The sequence below is a fragment of the Tamandua tetradactyla genome, chromosome 16 (assembly GCF_023851605.1).
Source record: "Tamandua tetradactyla isolate mTamTet1 chromosome 16, mTamTet1.pri, whole genome shotgun sequence".
NCBI lineage: Eukaryota > Metazoa > Chordata > Mammalia > Pilosa > Myrmecophagidae > Tamandua > Tamandua tetradactyla.
The window spans coordinates 5,122,625-5,140,696 of NC_135342.1; the positions used below are offsets into that span (position 1 = coordinate 5,122,625).

Below are 18,072 nucleotides of genomic sequence, written 5' to 3' on the forward strand. Positions count from 1 at the left end.
CATCTTTCCCTGGATGCCTTAGATTGGACATATCTATAAACATGTTTCATTAGGACATTTTCTCAGCCTTAGAACTGTAAACTAGCAACTTATTAAACTTCCCTTTTTAAAAACCAAAAAGAAACACCTTTTACATGTGTCATGCTTTGCTAGTTGAGTGGAATTCCAAGATATTATTGATAACTGGAGGACCTTCATGAAGGAATGCTTATCATTTTATGAGTGGTACTGAGTCAAAATTCTAGTTGTAATAATCATTTGAATATATGCTCCAAGCGTTTTTACAAGAATAACATGCTAACATATTTAGTTGGTAAAAGAATAGTGTACATTATAGTAAGTAGACCTTGTAGTTAAGAGACGGATCAAGGTAAATTTTTAAAAAGCCTCGATGAGTTTAGCATTTGGTAAAACCAAACTGTGACCACTTTGGATATGGAGATTGGGACAGAACCATGATTCATGCCAAATATTATAACTTTGGGTCTCATGTAAAAAAATTCTAGGATGCTATGTTCCTTCTTCAGCACCAACCCGAAGAAGATGAGAAGTAGGAAGAAACTGCTCATTTTCCTATGTGGTTGCCAGCTTGTGAACCATTTGAACTGTGGTGCTGGTTGCTGGCCGCCACATCCTGTGCATTTTTCAGTTTTACTGGGCTCCTCCTTCCTATGCAGCAGATGCAGTTTTGTGCCTCCCACATTCATCACCCGCTATTCTTGGTAAGTCTTGCCATGGAAGGGAGAAGAGGGTCATGTTGGAAAATCTTGGCCTGAAGATCATAGCAGAGGGCTGGAGGTCAGAGCCCACAGGAAGCTGAGCTCATCCATGGTCCAGGCTTAGTTGGATTCATACGGAGATGAATCACCCATCATGAGTATTTTCTTCCATGGTTTCATCTGGGCCAGAAGATCTTGGCATAAATAGTGAGTTGATCCCTTCTTCCCAGCACCCTTAGGTTACTTTATTGGCTGAACACAAAGGGTTTTCCCAGACCGAAATGGTGGTGCTCATAAAGGTGGGCTAAAGCGGATGACTCAGAGAGGGCTTTGCACTTGAGTCTTCTGGAAAGAGGAGACCCTGGAATACTCTGGGTTCGTATGGCTTTCTGGATACCGCCCCCCTCCCCCACCCCGACACTCTTCTCTGGCTGAACCAAACTGGGCATATTAAAAAACTGGAGTCTTTGGGATCTAATTAGATAATCTGTATAATGAAGGAAAGACATGGGGGTTAGGACCAGGATTTAGGTCAAGTTCTCCCGTCTGTCCATGAAATCTCAGATGTGGGTGGATGTTGCCTCACAGTCTCAGGAGGGCTTGGTCAGCCTGCAGTGGCCATGCTGGAATACTACTTGAATTTTGGAATATTCTAATGCAGGCTTGTTCTAGTTTGTTAGCTGCCAGAATGCAATATACCAGAAACGGAATGGCTTTTTAAAAGGGGAATTTAATAAGTTGCTAGTTTACAGTTCTAAGGCTGAGAAAATGTCCCAAGTAAAGGAAGTCTATAGAAATGTCCAATCTATGGCATCCAGGAAAAGATACCTTCGTTCAAGAAAGTCAATGAAGTTCAGGGTTTCTCTCTCTCTGGAAAGGCACATGGTGAACACAGTCAAGTTTTTCTCTCGGCTGGAAGGGCACATGGCAAGCATGGTGTCATCTGTTAGCTTCCTCTCCAGCTCCCCAGGAGGCATTTTCCTGCTTCACCTCCAAAAGTCGCTGACTGGTGGACTTTCTGCTTCATGGTGCTGTGGCACTCTCTGCTCTCTCAGGTTCTTAAGCCTTCTCCAAAATTTTTCCTCTTTTATAGGATTCCAGTAAAGTAATCAAGACCCACCTAGAATGGGTGGAGACACATCTCCACCTAATCCTATTTAACAACCACTCTTGACTGAGTCACATCTCCAGGGAGATAATCTAATTAAGGTTTCAAACATGTAGTACTGAATAGGGATTAGAAGAAACGACTGCCTTTACAAATTGAGATTAAGATTAAAACATGGTTTTTCTAAGGTACATACATCTTTTCAAACCAGCACAAGCCTCATCTTTTAATAAAATCTCATGTCTCAATTTATGTCATTTTATTTATGCAGATTTTGTCTTTATGGTTGACATTCAGTTTTTATTTAATTTGAAATATTATTTATGTGTCAGAGTCTACTAAGAAAATGATTATTCCATTCTTGTGCCACACTTCAAGTAAAATTTTTGTTCGAGAAAGGTGCCCCATGCCTACCCTAGGTGAAGTGTTTTCCTGATATGGCACTAAGATGCCTTGGGTGTGAATGTCCTCCTGCTTGGAGATGAAGGTCTTTAAAGAATGCACCTTCTGAGAACACTGGAGAAGGGACATCTCCACAATCACATCTGTATCCATGAGAGTTCTCCAGAGAAACACAACCTACAAGAAATTACACATATGTATGATTTATTCTTAAGGAATTGGCTTACACAGTTGTGAGGGTTAGCAAGTCCTAAATCTGTAGGCCAGGCTGACAGGCAAGAAATTCCAGTAAGATTTGGTGTTGCAGCCTTGAGTCTGGAATCCATGGGGGAGGCCAGCAGGCTGGAAACTCTGAGAGGAGTAGAGGGTTTCATCTTCAGGTAGAATTCCAACTGAGTAGATAAGGCCCATTCACATCAACAAGGGTCAACTCCTTTACTTAGAGTCAACTGATTGCAGATGTTGATCATAGCTGCAAAATTCCTTAAAGCAACATCTAGGCTGTGTTTTGACCCAACATCTGGATATAATAACCTAGCAAGTATGACACATAGAATTAATCATCACAACTCTCTTAAGGGAAAACCCAGAGTAGCTGTCCCAGTGGTCCCTCTGACCTTCGTTTGTGTTGAAACAAATAAATGTTGAGTCTGCCCTCTGCCTTAAGGTAGTCAGCATACAGTATGTCCCCAAGTCCTTCCTGCATCAGAAACTACACACAATATTTAAAGTATGATGGTACTACCAGTCAGCATTCAACCAAGAAAATAAGAGTTGTTCTATGCATTTAGAAGGAAGAGAACTAAATGCAATGTGGTACTCTGATCTGGATCCTGAGACAGGAAAAGGACATTCATGAAAAAACGGATTTTGATAGTTAATTTCATGTATCAACTTGGCTGGGTTATAGAGTCCAGTTGTTTGGTCAAGCACTGGCCTGCTGTTACTGCGAGGGTATTTTGTGGATTTAAATCACTAGCCCAGTTGCTTGCCTCTACGTCTGATGACATCTACAATCAACAAAGTAGATGGGCCTTCAGCAAAGAGAGAAGTCTCATCCAATCAACTGGAGATCTTAAAAGGAGAAGTGAGGATTTTAGCAGTCAGAAAGAAGAATTTTTATTTCTAATCTAGATAGATAGTTTTCTCCTGAGGAATTCAATATCCCTTTCATTGAGTTTCCAACCTGCAGCCTGCAAGTTGAGCTTACCTATCCCTATGATTGCATGAGCCAATTGATATAATAAATTTCTTAATATCCATATCTATCTATCTATCTATCATCTATCTATCTATCACGTACTGTTTTGACATGTGTACCATGGTTATGTACACTTGTTGTGTATGGTTACGTGGTTGCATAATATGGTTATGCCCAGGCTAATGGAAGCTGGTTGTAAGATATATAGGAACTCCCTACTTTGTCTTAGTAACTTTTCTGCACATCTACAATAGTTCTAAGATGAAGAGTTTATTTAAAAAAGAAGTTAGCAGACAACTATTTTCTAAAAATAAAAAATTACCTCTGGTTGCCTGGAGGCAAAGGGGCAAAAGGAATTTTTTTGGAAGTAAAGGAAATCTTGAATACGACGGTGGCTTCAAGCATATACACAGCAGTCAAATTAATTGAATTGCACATATTTAATAGATGCATTTATTGCTCAGAAATTATTCCTCAATAAAGCTTATTAAAAACCACCAGTGCATTTACTGGTTCTATCCATTTCATATGAGTGGAATCATGCAATGTTTATCCTTTTGTGTCTGGCTTGTTTCACCCAACATGTCTTTGAGATTCATCCATGTGGTATGTAGCATGTAGCAGAACTTCATCCCTTTTTATGTAATAATATTCCATTGTTATGGATAGACTACATTTTATTTATCCATTCCTCAGTTGATAGACACTTAGGTTGTTTTAACTGTTTGATGACTGGAGAATGGGGAATGGGGAGTTATTGCATATTGATTACAGATTTCTGTTTGGGGTGATGGAAAAAATATTGCCAATAAGATGGTGGTGGTAGCACAGCGTTGTGAATGTAATTCATATCACCGAATTTTATACTTAAAATGGTTAAAATGAAAAAAAGGTCAAAATGGCAAGCTGTATGTAATATAGAGGCTACAATATTAATGATGTAAAAATGTGAATAAAATTATATTTAGGTCAGGCAACAGTGGTTCAGCAGGCAGAGTTCTCGCCTGCCATGCTGGAGACCTGGGTTTGGTTCTTGGTGCCGGCCCATGTAAAAGAAAAAGGAAAAAAGATTATATTTAGAAAATTACTAAGGAAGACCTAAAAGAGAGAGAGAGGAGGATAATTTAATGCTTAGGTGCTACTATCCATGTGAAAGAGGAGTTGAGAAGTAGAACCGGCGAAAACCACACTGGGGAAAGACGGGAAGGGAACTTAGATATTTTAATGCATTAATCTTTGCTGGGAATTTAATACATATAATACTATAAAAGGATTTTCTGGCTCCCATCTAAAATATGAGAAAATGTAGGCTTAAGGTGGCCTAATGTCACGTCTAAGGACAGATGGTAATTAATATGTGGAGTGGATACTAAAAATAGCTTGTTTCTCCACCCCTGTCCTGCCTTGCCATTGATTTACAATGAGTTTAACATTTCATGTGTTCCACCTACAGAGAAGTTCGGATTAAAGCATCTGGATAAGATGCTGCATTCGGGAGCCAGGCCTCCCTGGCTTGGGGCAGGAGTGGGCAGGGTGAACAAGCTCTTCCCCTTTCCTCAGGCAGTTGGTGAAGAAACCGCGTTATCGGGGCCAACACATCCTGCGCCCTGGTCTCTGCTACAGGATCTCTCCTTCCACCAGGGCGGGCATGGGGAGTGCCATGCTCCCGGCTTTCCCCGCCCTACTGGGTCTCGGTGAGTCTGGGAACCAAGGGGCAGGGGAAGGGGGGGTGACAGGGCGGGGCCCAGGTCCCTGTTGAGACCTATCCAGGAGACCCTGGGCCCCGGGGAAGGAAGCGCGTCTCTGCGGGCCGTGTCCACTCGGCCCCGGGGGCCTCCGTCCGGGGAGCGGCAGCGGGGCTGGGGCGGGCTCCGAGTGAACCGGCAGGTGGGAGAGGGGCCGGGCGGTGGGCGGACACTGTCCCCGGGCAGCAAGGACTGTACTGGGAGCTCCTGCTGGGAGGGTGCTTTGGAAATCCTCCAGGCCCCTCCCCACCCCTCAAGCGCCCCCATAGCAGCGTGTAGGGCGGCGGGCGTTTTCGCACTCCGGCTTCTCTTCCAGGGCTCTGTCTGGGCGGGATGACCCTCGCGCAGGCGGGTGAATCTCTTCTCCAATCCCAATCCCCTCCCCAGCCAGGGCGGCTCTGGGCGGGAGAAGGCGATGCTCAGGTGGAAGGAGGGAGACGCGTAAACATGCCCCAAATTCCAAGTCACCCCACATGCACAGCGAGCCGGGTTCTCTCTGCTCTTCTCCCGCAGCGCCTGGTGGCTCCGCGCCGGGACTCAAGATAGCTCCCCCCAACATGGCAGGGGTGACCCCGAGCTTCCCCATGAGCCCAGAGCCCCCCCAGGGCCCCCGGCAGGGGATGATAGAGTCACACAGGGCAGAATCTAGGAATTCTTCCCAACCCCCTCTTCCGGGTCCCCTGACATGCAGGATATCACCTGGTCCTGTTGACTTCACCCCCCTGCGTCCTTCTCGAGCCTTTGTATCTGCTTTGCACTTTCCCTCCGTCCCCACACAGCTGCCTCCACCTCCCCCGCGCGTGCCCGCAAGTCTGCCTGCTTTCTGCACCCCCCCACCAAAGCGACATTGTTTGCACGTCAACACACACGCTCACTTTTCTTCCCGTGAAACTATCTTATTTCATATCTTTCATTCTTGATTTCATTTATTATCTCCATTTTCACCTATTCTTCCCGTTTAAGGCAAACATTTATTTCTCACGAAGCTCCCCGACAAGCATGCTCAGTGGAGAGAGACGCCCGCCTCTCTCTGCGGCCCTGCCCCTGGCTGGCTGCCCCGCCCCCGGTCCCTCTTCTTTCCACCAGTTCCCCCCGCGCGGCGAGGCCCCTTCGCCCCCCGAGGCTCCGTCTCGATGCCCAGCCCCGGAGAGACGGGCTGCGCGCCCCCCGCCCCGCGCTCCGTCTGTGGCCGCGGGTCTGGACAATCATTGGACCGACGTCCGTCCTCTCTCCTGAGCTCTCAGTTCCGCGCGGGCAGGGACCCTCCTCCTCCCGTTTGCAGAAGGAGCGGCACCGGGAGGCGACTGTCCACCAGTCGAGAAGGAACGAGCAGGAGGCTGGGTGGGGGGTGAAGGAACGCGCCAAGGAGTGGAAGCCGCGGAGCCCCCGCGAGCGCCGGGACCCGCCCTGCGGGACGCGCTGACTCTTCCTGCTTCGGGGCCGCAGGCCCATCTCCTCACTCCCTGACCCCCCTCTGCCAAGCCGGGAAAGGCTGGGGACTTTCCAGAGAGGAGATGACGGGAAACGGAAATGAGCAGAGCCAAAGGCGGAACCGCAGAGGGCAACGCGAGGCCACTGCTGCGCAGAGAGCACGCATTAGGGCAGGGACCGCCTCGCGCTGGGCGTCAGCTGTGGCCAGGCCTGTGCCGGGGCTTTTCCCACTCCCCGGCGGCCTCTCACAGAGTCCTGGGCACTGCACCCCTCCCCCAACCCGCAGGGCCGACCAGCTGCCCCCAATCCATCTGGGCTCCAGCCTCCTTGCTGCCTTTGCTTGACCCCCCCCCCCCTTGTGCTCTCCCCATCCCCTGCAGGGCGGCTGTGGACAGGGAGGCAGCCAGGCCCTGCAGCTCTCCGTAGGGGTGACACTGAGTGGGGCCCATGAGGAAACGGTTACTGCCCCCGGGGATGTTCCTCTGCAGTGATGAGAGCTGGAATGCACACAGAAGGGCACAAGGCACTTTTGGGGGGATGGAAATGTCCTAAGAGTGGGTTGTGCTAGTGGCTGCCCAACTCTGTAAATTTGCTAAAAATCACTGAATTGTACACCTAAGATGAGTGTTCAGTGTTTTGGTGACTTCTTCAAGGGTAGATGCTGAGGTCCCTGCTCTGATTCCCTCCCAGTGTTGTGGGGCACACCGTAAGAGAGAGTACATAATTAAAAACTGCAAGCCAATTTGGAGTCTTTATTAGTCTGTGGGCGACTGCCCCAGGAACTTCCAAGAAGGAAGATTCAGAGAACAGCCCCTAGAGGTTTTCAAGGTGTGCTTATAAAGGCTAAAATTATGTTGTGGTTTTGCAGTTGCTAGCAAGCAAGCGTAGCATAGAAGCAGAAAAATGCTGTTAGCTGGTGCCAAAACACATCCCATTTTCTCAGTTCCCTAACATTGGTTATTGTTTAACTCTCGGGGACATTCCGTCCCAGTGTTGTGGGGACTTTCCCTGCTTGGGCCTGATTGATTGCTCCTAGCCCTCCACACCAGGTCACCTTCCCAAACCGTCCATATTGGCTGAGCCGGGCCCTGTGACCCACCAGGGAGGCACTGTGACCTTCGTGTGCCGGGGATCTCGTGGGATGGAAATACTCCTCCTGGAGAAGGAAGAAGGGTCTTCACACAAGTTAGTGGGTGAAAAGAAGCCTCAGCACCAGGAAACAGGGGTCAGATTCCCCATGGCCCCAGCGAGTGAGGACACCGCAGGACGTTATTACTGTATCTATTATAAATGGTCCGGCTGGTCCCAGCGCAGTGACTTCCTGGAGCTGACAGTGACAGATGAGGACACCACCCAGGGCACCCCCACATCTCAGGCGCTACCCTCAGGTTGGTCTCCAGGTTCCTGGGTCCTGTCCCCGGCCCCATCTCCCCCCAACCCTCCAACTTCCCCCTGCCCCCACCCTAACCCTCCTGCCCCTCCCTCAGTGCACACAGCCCCTCTGCCTTCAGGTCCTGGGTCCCCTCTGGACACCACGGGTGACCTGGACACTCAGTTCCAGCATCGGGATGGGACGGGGCTGGCACTGCTGTGGGTGGAGAGGGGGTCCCAGCCCCTGGGGTCCTCTGATGCAAGGGTTGGGTGAGGGTCAGACCACCTCCCTCCCGGACCACTTCCAAGAACTGTGGTAAACTGAGGCAGAATCTGGGGTGATCCCAAGCAACTTACACCCCCTGGTGTGGATCCCTTCCTACTGGACATATTCACATTGTCCAGGGAAGACACCCTCCCAAATCAGGACGGGTCAGTACTTCGTGGGGAACCATGGGGGTGAGATGTCACGTCCTGAGGATGCTCAGCCCCGGGGAGCTCCAGGAATCCTGGTCCACTGAGGAGGCCCCCACCCACTCCACGTGGCCAGCTTAGGGGAGCTGCTCCCGCCTGTGCCCCTGAGTCAAGCGGAGCCCACGGCCCGCAGGTGCTGGCGGAGGGATCAGCCCTTGGCTGGCGGGGCAGGCAGAGCTCTCCGGGCTCCTGTACCCCTGCCCCTTTCCCCAGCGACCCGAGCGGGATCTGTAATGGGTGATGGCCAGACGCGAGCTTGGAGCGGTGCCCGCGTCGCGAGTGGCCAGGCTGAGCCGGGCAACCCCTCTGCGTCCCGGCCCACCCACAACCCGCTCTCCACCCACTCCAGGCCTCGTGCGGACTCGGGACTCCTCGGCCGCCTTGGCTGCCCCGCAGAGCGCTCCTTCTCAGCTGTGGGAGTAGAGGCCCGCCCGGCAGGGGCTGGGGGTTCTGGTGGGGTTGCCCTGGCCTGGGCCTCGCACTCGTGAAACTAGGGAGCACAGGAAGCTTCCCTGAAGCTTCACGCACACCCTGAGGGCCGGGCAGACCTTTCTGGAAAGCTAACTCGATGCCAGCATCCCGAGCTGATTCAAGGCCAGCGGCAAGCCCAAGGGGAGGGTGGGTCTGGCCCCCAACGCTCCCTCTACTTTAATAGGCAGAAATTAAGTGAAAGCGTCTTTACCCCAAGTCACAGGACCGAAATCGGCCAGCGCAGGGAGACCCCAGACCCCAGCGCCAGCCCAGTGCTCTCCGACCGGGTGGGCAGGGCCGCGCGCTCACCCGCCGCCACCCAGAGCACGATCCTTCCGCTGAGAGTCCGCGGGGCGTCCGAAGGCGGAAGCGGCCCCTGTCGTGTGGCGCCGCCACCCCAGGGTCAGGTGACAAGGTCTCGGGCACGCAGGGCATAAGGTCAGCCCAGAGGACGCGCCCGCGGCGAGGGCCGCCGCTTGGGAAAGGAGAAGGGCTGAGGCCAACCCGTCCGTCCCTCTGTCTGTCCAGCCCCTGCCTCGCTGGCTCTCCCGGCCACAATGCGGGGGTCCAGCCGCCCCACGCCCCGGAGCTCAGGCTCCAGCGCCCTCCTCCCCCTCTGTCTGTCTGGAACCTCCCAGGAGGGGGTGGGGACCCCGATGGGAGGCGTCTGTGGACCGTCCCCCACCCCAGGCCCGGATCCTGAGGGCAGTGTCTCACTCGGTGCCAGGCCCGTCTGCGGCTGTGGCTCCGAGACCAGGCAGGGCGCGGGGGCAAAAGGCACAGGTGGGAAAGCCGGGAGAGGAGCAGGTTACTCCCCAGAGACCTCCGGGCATGAGGTGGCGTGCTGTCCAATAGGATGCCAGCGTCACACGGACCGTCCAATAGGAAGTCACCAGCCATACTCCTGTCCAATAGGATGCCAGCATCCTTCTGTTCTGACCAATAGGACGTCAGCTCTCTAAGGGTTGTCCAGTTGAGCCCCTCGTGGGCCGGGGGCACTGGAGCCCGCTCTGTCCAGCCTGGACTCGGTCCTTCCGGATCCTCGAGCCCAGTGTGGCAGTGGGCGCAGGTGGACAGCGTGAAGATGGCCGTGGTGAAGGTGGAGGGCCGGGTCCTGCCCAGCCCTGGCCGTGGAGGCAGAGCCCTGCCGGGACAGGACTTCTGCGCCCGGGGCAACAGGAGCGCAGCCCGGGCAGTGGGCCAGGTACCGGTTCAGACCTGAGGCACAGCCTCCTCTTGTCCGACGCCTTCACCACCAGGATGTCGTCTCGCCATCTGCAGATGGGACAATGAGTCTTGTGAGGTGGGATTTGATGTGGGGAGAGATTGTAGGTATAAGTAGGTCCCTGAAAAGCCCCTGGCCTGCGCGTGGTATGCAGTAGGTGCTCAATAGAGACAAGTTGCTGGCATCCCACCCCATGTCTCCCAGACCTGCCTTGGCTGTCAGGCCCTCTGTCGGAGCATCTTTATGTTGTCATCGGGGTGTATGTGGCCTGCCTGCTGTGTCTCCTCTTCCTGGTCCTCGCGTTCCGCCATTCGCATCGCAGAACACACCGTAGGTCTCAGGGAGCAGGGTGGGGAGAACTGGGGCGGCGATCGGGGAGCAGGAAGAAGCCCTTGCCTGAGTTTGGACCCCTCGTTGTCCGCAGGGCCCCCCCGCAACAAGCGTGAGGCGCACAGGCCGCAGGAGAGGTGAGGCCACTGGGACCGCGGAGTCCTCACTGCCCTCTGCCTCCAGTAGTCTCTAATACTCCGTTTCTCCTCAGGATCAGCCCCGGTGTGGAGGCCCAAAAGGGACCCCCAGGTGAGGGGCAGGAGTGGGGAAAGGGCTGGGAGAGGAGAGGTCGGAAGTCAGGAAGCAAGGAGGGAAGGAGGGCATGTTTGGGAACATTCTAGCATGTTCTAGATAGGGAGAGGGTGCAAGCTGGAGCTGTGCCGCTTCAGGCAAGTTTACCTGCCAAGGTCCACCCAAGTAGTGATCACGTGTCCCCTCACCTCCAGGAGTGGCCACAGAGGAGAAACTTCCTGAGGACAGAGAGAAGGACACCTCAGTAAGTCCCTGTAGAAGTGCTGTATTGCTGCATAACAAAGGACCCTGATTTAGCAGCTTCCTGGTTCAGAAAAGGAGGCGGAGCCAAGCTGGGTGGTTCTGGCTCCCATCTCCCATGTGGTTTCTGTGACCAGGGCTGCTGGGGGCTGAGGGCTTGGGGGGGCTGGGGACCACCTCGAGACAGCTGACCCCCATGACTGGGGGGGGGCTCGGTTCCTCCCCACGTGGGCCCCCCCAAGGCGGCAGCTCCCTAGAGCATGGGATCCGAGAGGAGAGGGCAGAAGCTGCAGTCGTCCGTGACCTGGCCTTGGAGTGACGTGCCATCAGTCCCCTTCTCCAGATTCTCAGGGTCACAGGCCAGCCCAAAGGCCAGGGGAGGGCACGTGGTTCCAGGGCTGGGATTGTTGGGGGCCAGGCTGCATGCTGACACCAACTGCCCTCCCATGGCCCCCCTGGCCCTCCTGGGTCCCTGCCTCACCCTGGTCTCCCTCAGGCTCCTGTTGCAGGAGACCCCCAGGAGGTGACGTATGCCCAGCTGGACCACTGGACACTCACACACGGGGTGGCCCGAGCTGTGTCCCCACAACCCATGGAGCCCACAGCCGAGTCCAGCACGTACGCAACCGTCTCCAGGTCCTGACCACAGGCCCCCAGCACCTGCTCCCTGAGGACACATGAAGTCACCCTTGGAGGAGCGTGAAGTGGCCGCTTGGAGAGATGCCCAGTGGAATGACCCCTGCCTGGAGAGCCAGCTGGCCACCCTTCATGGAGACAGTGGGGGAGCTTGGATGCCCCTGACCAACCTTGAAGAGACCCGTCATCTGGGGATCCTGCCCCCACTGACCGGCTCCCTGAAGAGACCCTGTGGCAGCTGTTTCCACTGACCCGGCCTCAGTGTTGAGCTGCCCCCAGAGACCCCACTTCAAGTGCCAGCTGAGTTCATAAAGCATCCTGCAGCCATCCACGGGGGGGGGGGGGTCCCGATGTCCCCTGTGAGCCCCTACTTGCCCCATGGGCCTCCACTTCCATTATGTTCTCAGCTGACCCTAGAGAGTGGCCTGGAGTTTACCTGCCGCCTCGAGGCAGTTGTTCCCTCCCAGCTGGCCACCAAGACCCAGACCCTCTGCTCACCAATTAATATTTTCTGAGGCCTGACTTGTGACTGCCACAGGTCCTGCACACACGTGCACACACCCACACACAAGCATACGCAGCTACACATGCGCATGCACACCAGAATTACATGCACAAACACAAGCAGATGCACACTCACACAAATGCATACACATGTGCACACACCTATAGGCACACACACATACACAAATGTGCACACATGCACACACATGCGCACACTGACCAGAACCCCCAGTCTCCCTGTCCAGCTGAGCCCATGCAGGACGGACCCCTCGCTCAGGAGGCTGAAGTCAACAGCCCGCCTGGGGCCAGCACCTGGTCAGGGCCTGAGAAGGGGACCGGGCTGAGGGGGCAGAGGGTGCTCCCCGGGGGAGCCCAGGGCGTCTCCACCAGGCCCCTCACCGCACCCTGCCAGCCGCCTCCAAGGCAGCGTTTTCCTGGGCATTGTAGCCTCTCCATCTGACATGCAGGCAGACCCTTCCCAGCTGTGCTGTCTCTACCCCCTCTCCTCCTCAGATGGTCTGCCCATGAGCACCCTGGCCACCGCAGTAGAGTGGTCCGTCCATATGTCCCAACATCAGCCCCGTGGTCAGCCCCAGGAATATGGGGGTGAAGCCAATGTGGGCCTTGCCCCAGAGAGGCCCCAGCCTGGGGGTGGGAAGCGAGAAGCGGGGAGGGCAGGAGGCTGAGGGGGGTTGCTGGTGCATCAGAGGAGGGGAGCGAGGATCCTCGGCTGATGAGACACTAGTGGCTGGAGGGTGCTGGGACATACGGGGTGGGTGGGCACAGAGGCCAGTGGCCACTGCGGCCGGCCGGTGTAGGAGCCAAGGGTTAGAACAAGGCCCGCAGAATTTGTTGGAAACAGCTGGCCTCAGGATGGCGGCAGTAAACTGGAGATTGTTATGCAGAGCAGTCTGGGAGGAAGAGAATGTTTACCCCAAATGGTTATGTTAAGTATGAAGAACACTGAAAGATAAGAACTTTGCTCCCTCAGGAAATGCATGCATGCCTATTGACATCCTGTGGTATATAACCAGGATCTGGTTGAGAATAAAGTTGTCTGATGTCTGATGTAGAGTTAAGCTTCAGACCCCCCTGAACCCATTTGTGTCTGTCTTTCTTTTCTTCCTTTCTTTCTCTCTTTCTCATCATTCCTTAATATCCTTCGAGCTCTGTTTCAACAGGAAGCAACAGGCCGGATGGCGGGCGAGGCCAGGGATCCCAGGGGAGAGTCCCCGTGACCACTGTAGGGTCCACAGCTCCCCTCAGAGCGAGCCGGGGAGCATCCCGCTTTCCATCGCCTTCCAGGCTTTGTCCATGCCAATCTCCACGCGGTTTTCCAAACGCAGCAGGGACCACCGTGCCCCAGGATGTTGGCCCAGCCTTGCCTGCCCTGCTCCTCTAGTCAGTGCCCTCGGGTTTCAGGGTGGGCGTTGTACCTCTCATAGGCTTGCAGCGACCACCCCCCACTGCCCCCCATCTAAAGTGGGTGATTTCCTTTTCTATTCCTGCTGAAAAATTACCACACATTTAGCAGCTTAAACAACACGAAGACGTGTTGCCTGAAAACAGTCATTGTGTTAGGACCAGAATGTAAGGCAGTGTGTTTTCCAGCCCACATTCTACCCTGTCCATCTGTCCATCTACCTGTCTCTTTTTCATCTAGTTCTCTAGGATGAATTAATAATCTGGGGCTTGATCTCGAGACTAAGTCAGCCTGGCTATGAAATGCTGGTGCCGAGGCCCTTCCTGCAGAGCCAGGCTCTCCTGCTGACCCTGTCTGAGGAAGCCAGAGACAGAGGGGAGCAGGCCCGTCCCCTCCCGACCCATGGCTCCCGCACAGGTACTTGGGCTGCGGGGCTCTGTCCTTTCACCTCTAGTCACTGGAGGGGACGGAGGAGGCAGGCTTCCTGGGGGATGCCACCTGCCTCTGCCCAGAGGGAAGGAATGGAGCCAGGCTCTGCTCGGAAGCGGGGGTGGGGGTGGGGAGGAGTCCGAAGTCAGGGGCCCGGGAAGGGGTGGGTCTGTCCAGCTGCCAAAGATCTCGCCCTCCTGCTCCAGCCCCTCGCCCAGAACACCGCGGCGTTGTGCGCGGATGGGCTTAGCTGGCACAGGCTCGCTAGTCCCGGTGGCGATTCTGGCAGAACCTGGTACAGTCAGGGCGGACCCCATAGGCCCCGGGGGAGGGGCAGACGGCGCCCACCGGAGGGCTGTGACGCCAGGACCATAGGAGGACAAGCGGAGGTCTGAGTTCCCCAAATGGAGCCCTGGGCCCTCGCTGGGCTGTGCGCTCCGCGGTGCGCCCCGAGCCGAGGCGGCCCAAGGGCGGGGACTCTGCGCGGTGGGCCGGACGCCGTTCTCGGGAGCGGATCGCCGAGGCCAGGGACGCCTCCATCCCCCTGGGCGGGCCACCTCCCCTCTCCGCGAGTTTGCTTCAGCCTCTGATACTGAGCGGCACCGCGCCTGCCCCTTTCCTCCCTGGATCTCTTCCCCGGGCCTCTGCCTCCCCTTCTCTCCCTCCCCTCCCGCCGCGTCCAGAGGCTCCCACAGCGCAGCCTGCGGCACTTGCTGCGTCTTTACGCTCACCGCGCGGCGCCCGCACTGCGGCTTCCCGTCGGTGGTCTGAGCAGCTTCCGCCACAGTCCCCGAGTCCAGGGCCTGGGGCTGAGGCCCCGGCTCCTCTCGCGCTGGTGTCCCGAGGAGTTTTGGGGTGGGGGCGGGGAGAAGCGCCCCATCCCGTGGCCCAGACGGGAGGACGCACTCATCCAGGGCTCCTGTCCTCCGTGGTCGATGTGGGGGCGCTGCTGACTCCCCTTAAGCGAATGTGGGGTCAGAGGGCAGGGGCAGGCCGTGCTGTGGTGATAGAGCTGCTGTCCTCGCTGGCCCTGGCGTCCCTGCAGGGGACCCTCACTCGGAAGTGTCCTGTTCGTTCTCCTTCGTCCTCTGACGTCCTTCCTTCCTGCCCGGGTTCAGGTCCAGCAGCTCCCTGGGCCTCCCAGAGCTGCTGCCCCAGGCTCTCACTGGAGGAAATACAGACTGTGCTTCCTTTCATTTCCTGAATAGGCTGCAGTTTGTGTCTTTATCTAAAATCATATAGAGGAGATACTTGATGCTCCTCTCATTTCAAAATTAGAATATATTTGTTCCAATTAAGGGCAGTGGTTAAATATATATTTTACTGCCACAGTCTCTAGAAATTTAGTGAAAAGTAGAGGAAAACTTTCATCTTCAATAGCACAAATGGCCACGTTCACAGATGAAAAGTGCAGTTATGTGGCTGTGAAGTGTAGAAAATGTTATGAATAAGCAGAGTCACTCCTGAAACCTCAGTTAAGGTGTCAGATGTTATAAAATCAGTTGTGGCAGCCTGAAAAGACCATTCAGCGGTCCTTCCTTGGACGTCATGTGCAGCCTGCAGATGTGCGGAGGCTACCTGGGGACCAGTGTACAGCACCAACCACAGATGAATGGAGCCAAAAGTGCATCCAACCACAGTTTCCCTCCTGTGTGCGACAAGACAAAACCTGAAAAAAATACTTGAAACATCAGTGTTTGGGTTCTAACAGTCAGTCAACAAAGTCAGTGATTGCGGAGAGAAGGGAAATGAATAAGATGAGCCTAACAGTGTTTCCAGACTGTCTTAGCAATGAGAAAGGAGGTGGGTTCCCTGAGTTGATGACATGAAGGAGAAAGTCTTTTGACACCAAGGAAATTTACTGGACAGATCATCAAAAGGGAGAAAGCTGCACATAAAGACCCTAGGGAAGTTCAGAGAGTCTTCTCAAGTATTCAGATTTCTGATCAGCATTTTCATGGGAGGAAATTCACAGAGGCTGGCAGAGGACCACCTGATAGGATTAGAGTGCCAGCACTTACACCAGGCTGGGATTAGTGTCTGTTCCCACCAATGACACAGGAAAATCTCAAAATTCATGCAGTGTTCAGTAGCATACTCTGAAGAGTCCTGTCTTAAATTAAGCTCTACTCTGGTCCTGCCTCACCAATCTTACATGCAACATGCAAAAGAACCTGTTTCTATGCAACTTAATTGCCTTCCAGAACAAAGCTCGAGAATACAAAAGTATCCAGCACCCAACAGTTTAAGATTCATAATGACTAGCATCTACTCAAAAATTACCAGACAGGCAAAGAAGCAGGAAAATATGAAAAATAATGAGGAGAAAAGTCAAATTGATCTAGAACTGATGTAGATGTTAAAGTAAGTAGAGAATGCCGTTAGAACAGTTGCTACAACTGCATTTATGTTCAAAAGTTAAGCAGGGGCAAAGGCTTCTTGGAAGATGGCCAAATAGAGTAGCTCAAGATTAGCTCTGCTCCACGGAAAAGTTAGAGAAGGGACAGGAGGGCAACCGAGGCAGTGATTCAGGAGTGTGGCTGTCCTGGGAAAACCTTCTGCACCACATTCTGCAGCCCTGGTTGCAGAGGCCGAGGAACTGAGAGGCAAAAGACTAGAGCCTGGCACAGAGGTTCAGAGCCCACAGGAGGGCACGGATGGGAGACCGGAACTGGGAAGTAAGCCAGGCCAGGTTCCTTGGGGGTGCTACCCTCGCAAGCGCAGCCCCGTGACTGGCGACTCACACCACACCCCATGCACCTGAACCCCATCACCCGCTCCCATTCCCAGCACTCCAAGCACCCCCACCCCACCATCCCCCAGTGCACGTACCTGCCCCAAGTTCAACCCACTGACCTCTCCTGCACCCCTCCCCAGCACTACCTCCCCCTCCCTGTTCCCTGCAGGCTGTTGCCAGCTCATAAAGGTTGTGGGCACTAACCTCCATATGTAGGCTACCCCCGTCCCCCCACTCATAGTGTTGCACAGCCTCACCCTGTCCTCCCTGACCTCAGCGCATCCATTTACGGTACTCCCAGGCCCACGCATATGCACAGGCCCCAATCACATCATTCAGCTCTGGAAACCTCACTTTATAGCAGTCCTAGAACCACACAAGTGCACAGCCCTCAGCCTCAGTTCCCAGTTCTGAGAAAGTGCCGACCGGCACAGCCAGGTCACATCTGCCCCCAATCCATGAAGGCATAATGCCGACCTGCTGCCACAGCTCTACACATGTGCACAAAGGGTCCCATGCCTTAGACCAGGGCACACCAGGGTTGCACCCCCCCAGACTGGTGCACCCACACAGTAACATCCTCCCTGTCCACTGGGCACCCATGTTCATGAGCATCAGTGTAACATCCCCAACGTGTGTGTATGCCTGCCTGAAACAAATCACCGCACTGACTGCTCCACCCTGTGCCCTGCTGCCTGCAATACAACCATCCCACAAATACAAGGCCTTAGACGACTGAAAGAAATCAACTCCCAAAGTAAATCAATCAAGATATTTACATGCCACGAAGACAGCAGAAGATCACTAAGCATATCACAATGCAGACAGATATGGCCCTGCCTAATGACCAAATTCAAACACCAGAGGGGACACAGATGATGGAACTAATCAATGTTCATACAACTCTACTTAATAAAATAAGTGGAAAAGCAAAGGACATGAAGGCGGTCAAGAAGACAATAGAAGAACACAAAGTGGAATTTGAAGGGACAAATAGAAAAATAGCAGATATCACAGAGATTAATGACTCTGTTGACCAAATAAAAAGCATACTAGAGGCACACAACACTAGATTTGAAGAGACAGAAGAAAGAATAAATGATCTAGAGGACAGGATAATTGACTTCAAAGAGTCAAAACAGCAAATGGCAAAAATGATGGGGAAAAATTTGAATTGGAACTCAGGGAAATGATAGACCAAACAAAGTGCACAAATATAAGAATCATTGGTGCCCCAGAAGGATAAGAGAGGAGTAAAGGACTAGGAAGAGTAGTTGAGGATATAATGGGGGGGGAACTTCCCAATTGTCATAAAGGACATAAATATAGAAGTCAAAAAAGCCCAATGAACTCCAAACAGAATAAATCCAAAAA

At 53.6% G+C, this 18,072-nt stretch overlaps 1 protein-coding gene and 1 long non-coding RNA gene across 9 annotated transcripts; one reads left to right on the top strand and one right to left on the bottom strand.

Moving 5' to 3' along the window:
* The first annotated feature begins 668 nt into the window (after positions 1-668).
* LOC143658646 (leukocyte-associated immunoglobulin-like receptor 1) lies at positions 669-13,206 on the top strand. 6 transcript variants are annotated; one of them, XM_077130802.1, is made up of 8 exons: positions 669-722; positions 4,991-5,124; positions 6,987-7,994; positions 10,352-10,477; positions 10,572-10,614; positions 10,689-10,726; positions 10,924-10,973; positions 11,466-13,206. In XM_077130802.1, exons 3-8 carry the CDS (start codon positions 7,748-7,750, stop codon positions 11,610-11,612), a joined length of 651 nt encoding a protein of 216 aa, XP_076986917.1. In that variant the 5' UTR covers positions 669-722; positions 4,991-5,124; positions 6,987-7,747; the 3' UTR covers positions 11,613-13,206. The 6 variants fall into 6 exon arrangements, with proteins under 6 accessions (XP_076986917.1, XP_076986918.1, XP_076986914.1 ...); XM_077130803.1 differs by having other exon boundaries at positions 7,709-7,994; XM_077130799.1 differs by having other exon boundaries at positions 675-722; positions 7,656-7,994.
* On the bottom strand, positions 7,344-15,199 carry LOC143658647 (uncharacterized). 3 transcript variants are annotated; one of them, XR_013163269.1, is made up of 4 exons: positions 14,693-15,198; positions 10,877-10,947; positions 10,358-10,751; positions 7,344-10,197 (listed from the first exon to the last, which is right to left on the bottom strand). It is a non-coding gene; the product is annotated as an uncharacterized LOC143658647 (long non-coding RNA). The 3 variants fall into 3 exon arrangements; XR_013163270.1 differs by having other exon boundaries at positions 10,358-10,506; positions 14,693-15,145; XR_013163268.1 differs by having other exon boundaries at positions 10,358-10,947; positions 14,693-15,199.
* Between the last annotated feature and the right edge of the window lie 2,873 nt (positions 15,200-18,072).